Genomic DNA, 4,862 nt, shown 5'->3' with positions numbered 1-4,862 from the left:
CCCACTCAGTCTTGGTTCACGTGCAGCCGATTCTGTCAGGCCGTGGTTCTCAGGCTGTGGTTGGTGTGAGATGTGTGTCCCTGTCTCTTTAAAAGTCGCAGGGGACATTGAGGACAGCTGGGTTACACACAGGACTGGTGGTATAGCAGAGGGTGTCTTCTCATTATCCATGTTCTATCCTGACTAACTATTTCTTTTTAAGTCAAACCACCAAAGTATAGTTTATAAAATAGGTTTGAAAATGTATAATTAATGCATACACAAGCTGCATAATGTAAAATAAGTGATTAATAGAAAATAGAGAAATATAGTTTATAGTCCCAGAGCGTGTTATATTCTATTTAATTTGTATTTGTTTTTAATTCAAAACTAGAGCCACTAACACTGAATGAATTCATCTACTCATTTCCGATGTCTCTTAATCTCCAACCTGGATTAGTTTCTTTGTCTGTACACACTACTCCGCTGTGTGACAGGTTGCTTCATTCCAAAACGCTTGCTCGAGCCAGTTTAAAGTATATTAAGTGTTTATAAAATGGTTTTCCAGCAGTCTGAAGCGAGAGAGTCTCCACTGTGTGTGAGTCGTCTCCTCTTTTTCAGCAAAAACACTTCCACAGTGTTTAAAACAACCTCTCGACCAGGAATTTTGGAATGAAGACTGTCACCCCGTGGAGCGGTGTGTCTGGGTAAGAGGTTTCAAACTGTGACATCACTGAGAAATAAGGTTGGAAACTGAGACATTACCTGTGAGTAGAAGCAATTCATTGTTGGTTTTATCATGTCTATATGTATTGTTATTATTGGTTCTATTATTTGTGTGGGAATAGGTATTAATATGATATAAATCTAATTTAAAAAACATCTTTGTGGCCCTGTTAAAATTACAGTTTTACTTATTTTCTCATTTTGCTGTTTTTTTTTGTTCTTTTATGTGGATGTGAAGCCGTCTGGACTGTTCTTCTGTTTTTAAAGTGCTATCTCTGTAAAACATGACCTGATTTCAATTTGGATAAAACCTCATTGTTTGGTAAATGTGGGGATGAGTGGAGAGAGTATTAAGCTAAGACCTTAGACATGCTGCATCAGCTGCAGCTCAACTGCTTCTACAGCTGAGTCTTGGTTTGAATTCTGCTTTGAGATTTGTCTTTTTCTGTAGATCACAAAACCACCAGCGACAGCGACGATGAGAACCACAGCAGCTGACAGACCGACTGCTAGACCGACATTCCCAGATTGTCCTGCAGATGAGAAGCAGCAGTGAGTCAGCAGGTGTCAGGAAGCAACCAGGAAGCAGCTTCAACTCTGATCCACACACACACACACACACACACACACACACACACACACACACACTAACTCACCTGGTTCAACTGTCAGGTTGATGATCTTGATGGGTTCAGTGTCAAAGGTCGCTCTCTTCTCGCGGTTTCTTTCTGGCTGGAAGACGTGACACTCGTATGTCCCAGCGTCATCCGTCGTGACGTTCTTCAGAATCAAAGACAGGTCCCCATTCTTCATCTGTTTGTCTTTCATCTCCACCCGGTTCTTAAAAGACGGATACTGTTGGTCTGGATCATACTGACCATCACGGTACATGAAGACATAATTTGGTTCCAGGCCCCGTCTGGTCCACTCTGTCACCATGACTGGGCTCCTGCTGGAAAAGGTACACGGCAGAATGACGTCATGTCCAGGCTCAACTGTGATGGACTGTGGGACTGAAAAAGACAAAGAGAGCAGAGACGTTCATTTCCACAGCATTAGAGAGAATTCCTGACCATGGTTTAAAAAATATAAAGAGACCTCAGGTATCTATTTATAATCGAGCGTGAGCCACATTCACATAAGTTCTTTTTGTGCTGACATATTAAAGAGTTCATGGACAGCTTGTTGTCTAAGGCTGGTTTTGAAGTGCTCCTCCTGATTTGACTACTACTGATTTGATTATTTAACAAAGCAGAATTCTTTTTCCATTTACACTTTCCCTTACCCCCCAGTGAACTGGCCTCTCCTTCCTAGCAGCTGGCATTGGAGTCCCGGGCCTCGAACCCTTACATTCCCCACCTCCTCCCTGTCATAGACCAACTGAACCATGACTGAATGACTCTAAAATAACAGAGTAATCCAATTCACTTCAATTCAAAAACACTTTATTTGTCCCCAGGGGGCAATTTAAGCCACACAGAAAACAAGAAACTACAAGCAAGTAAAAATGGACCAACTTAAAATAAATAACTGTATAAAATAAAACTAAATAATACAAATGTATAAAATACAAAAATGTTTAAAATGAAATAAATGTACATAAATATAAACTGTATAAAATGTAGTATAATAAATCAACAAGGTAAATTAGGTGGTATAAAAACAAACTGTTTATAATTCTAGATAATCTTAAAAGTATTATTGTGCAGTAAACACAAGTATGGAGCAGCAACCTTAAACTTAATGTCACAACAAAAAGTGATTCACTGGATAAAAGTCACAGAGTTTATGTTGAGATCAGGTTTTTTTGGTTTGTTTTGTTGTGTTGTGTTTGGATAAATTAGCACATTCTCTGGAGACACTCCAAGGATCATATTTGCCTGTTGCCCGGAGCACTTCCTAGTTATGATATGGTCTCTTCACTTCATAGTCTCTTCCTGGACTTACAGACTCACATTTCTTCACAACAGGGGACGAGTTCCTTCTCTCTAAAAGTCTAGAAGTCCTCTTTTCCCTTCCTATCAAGACCAGACCCTGAAGTTCAACTGCAGTTTTTCTGGTAGCATCGTGTGCACAGTACAAAACTATCTAGATATTGACACTGGGAAAACCTTACTCATTAAAAAAACATGACATGTTCTGTCTGCACTTCGCCTTATTACACTTGATTGTGTAAAAACAAACTGTAATGAACCATGAACTAAAGCTTTCCGCCCTCACATACTGTACTTGCCACACCCAGATCAACAGGGCGGGTCCTGTTCAAACACAAAGAAACTGGTCTTTGTGTTTTATTTTTAAACCTTTGACAGCTGCTACACATCCAATGGTCTAAAATCTGAATTCAGCTTCAGAAACTTGTAAATTTTCATGCAAACGAGCTGAGATGCAGGTTCTATTTGTTAATGCAGACCCAGCACTTGATGTGGTCTAATAAGTCTTATTGTTTTAACTAAGTCTGCACTGGTGATGGACAGCAAGTATAAAACAGAACATCACTTCATAAAACACTGAATATTAAAAAGAAACATCTTTAAATTAGAGACAATGAAGCTGAGAGGCAGGAGGTGCAGAGGAGACCAAGGAGGGGTCTCTCATGTAGAGAGAGAGAGGACATGAAGTGAGGGGGGGTGTGAGAAGGAGATGCAGAGCAGGGAGGCAGATGACTCACTGTGGAGACCCTGAGAGGAAACAGTCGACAGGAAAGAAGAAGAGTGTTTGTAAAAATCTTCAAAGTGAACAAAGGGTGTGTCTAACACTTCCTCTTAGTGACTGATTACGGAAACTACAAAGTTCCTCCGTTTGGCTGTGGTGAGGTAAAAAATCCACTCGTGTAAAAAACTCTCAGAACCTGTTTACACGTTTTGCTCAGAGTAATAAATAAATAAATAATAAATAAATAAAACGCTGCGTAAAGTGGAATCCTTCGTGTCCAAACAGTAGAAAACACGCAGATCTCACCTTCAGTGGCAGAAACCAGGAAGCAGAAGGAGAGCAGGAGAACTGAGGCAAATCTCCTCTGAGCCATGTTATGATGTGAGTCCCGCTGTGAGACGTCAACAGTGTAAAGCTGCTGTTTTCACTCCACAGAAATGAAATTAACAAAGAACCTGAACGCAACCGAGAAGGTCAACTTCGACGTTCTCGGTTACATTCGGGTCATTTAACCCTGGAGTTTGGGCCAATAACCTAAATGTAACCGAGAACGTTGAAGTTGACGTTCTCAGTTAAATTCAGGTTAATTCAGAGGCCAAGGCTGCAGAAGACGCTCCTGGACCTGCGGATCTCACTGTTGACTGCAGCAACGGTGAGCGCGCAACGGAGGCTGTGCGCGTTAAGTAGAGTGGGTTGGACCTGAACTCAGGCTGCAGCACCTGGTTTCCATTTCACTGAAAGGAAATAATTCAACTCTGTGGGTCAATATCTCACCTGGAAACAAGGTTTTTAATGCAGTCATCACACAAAAGGCTTCAGAGTTTATTGTATTGATACTGATTCATTATAGACCTGCACGTGCAATTATTATAATTATACATTAATACTAATAATAATATTATTGATGGTAACTTTGGTCATTGTCTTAAAAGCAACAACAAAAATCAGTGTTTACAGGAAGAAGCTGTCTTCCTAAAGAGAACATTATTTAATATTTTACCATGTGTCCACAGTTAAAAAGGTGAAGTGTGGCTTTTTGCACACGACCACAGTTTCTAACTGAATGAGGAAACTGCCGCCTCCTCTCTAGTTTCTAGTCGCAGAGTTCACGTGACCACACACACACACACACACACACACACACACACACACACACACACACACACACACACACACACAAACTCAAAATGCAAGCAAAAGCAGAGCTATAGTTACACAGGTTCAATAATTACTGTCATATAATTGGTAACTAATTTATCAGTTTACTCATCTCAAGTGTTTTCACTGTGCATCAAATCTGGTCGAGCTGAATTTGATGCTGTTGAAAACAAGAATGTACAACTTGTAGTCCAGGTGCGTTCCTCATGTGCATCATAAAGTTTCTGCAGAAATCTCAAATGTTCAGACCTTATTCAGGAACCACAGTGCAGAACTATTACAAGTAAAAGTCCTGCATTAGATACTTTATACAGTAAATAACGTTATTAGCATCAAAATGCACT

The 4,862-nt window shown here is 40.2% G+C and overlaps 1 protein-coding gene across 1 annotated transcript; it reads right to left on the bottom strand.

Annotated features, from left to right (window-relative positions):
- On the bottom strand, nucleotides 1–4,021 carry LOC113168383 (V-set and immunoglobulin domain-containing protein 1-like). Its single transcript, XM_026369418.2, has 3 exons — nucleotides 3,667–4,021; nucleotides 1,362–1,718; nucleotides 1–1,238 (listed from the first exon to the last, which is right to left on the bottom strand). Exons 1-3 carry the CDS (start codon nucleotides 3,731–3,733, stop codon nucleotides 1,069–1,071), a joined length of 594 nt encoding a protein of 197 aa, XP_026225203.1. The 5' UTR covers nucleotides 3,734–4,021; the 3' UTR covers nucleotides 1–1,068.
- Between the last annotated feature and the right edge of the window lie 841 nt (nucleotides 4,022–4,862).

This window comes from Anabas testudineus, chromosome 18, assembly GCF_900324465.2.
Source record: "Anabas testudineus chromosome 18, fAnaTes1.2, whole genome shotgun sequence".
NCBI lineage: Eukaryota > Metazoa > Chordata > Actinopteri > Anabantiformes > Anabantidae > Anabas > Anabas testudineus.
This window is presented reverse-complemented; position numbering and strand designations above follow the sequence as displayed.

What these genes read in the sequence shown, in the direction of transcription:
- LOC113168383 (XM_026369418.2), bottom strand. Translation starts at nt 3,733, where the DNA reads ATGGCTCAGAGGAGATTTGCCTCAGTTCTCCTGCTCTCCTTCTGCTTC. An exon ending in CCTGGTTTCTGCCACTGAAG is followed by an intron (nt 1,719 to 3,666) that starts GTGAGATCTGCG and finishes TGTCTTTTTCAG; the next exon opens with TCCCACAGTCCATCACAGTT. An exon ending in CAACCTGACAGTTGAACCAG is followed by an intron (nt 1,239 to 1,361) that starts GTGAGTTAGTGT and finishes TCTCATCTGCAG; the next exon opens with GACAATCTGGGAATGTCGGT.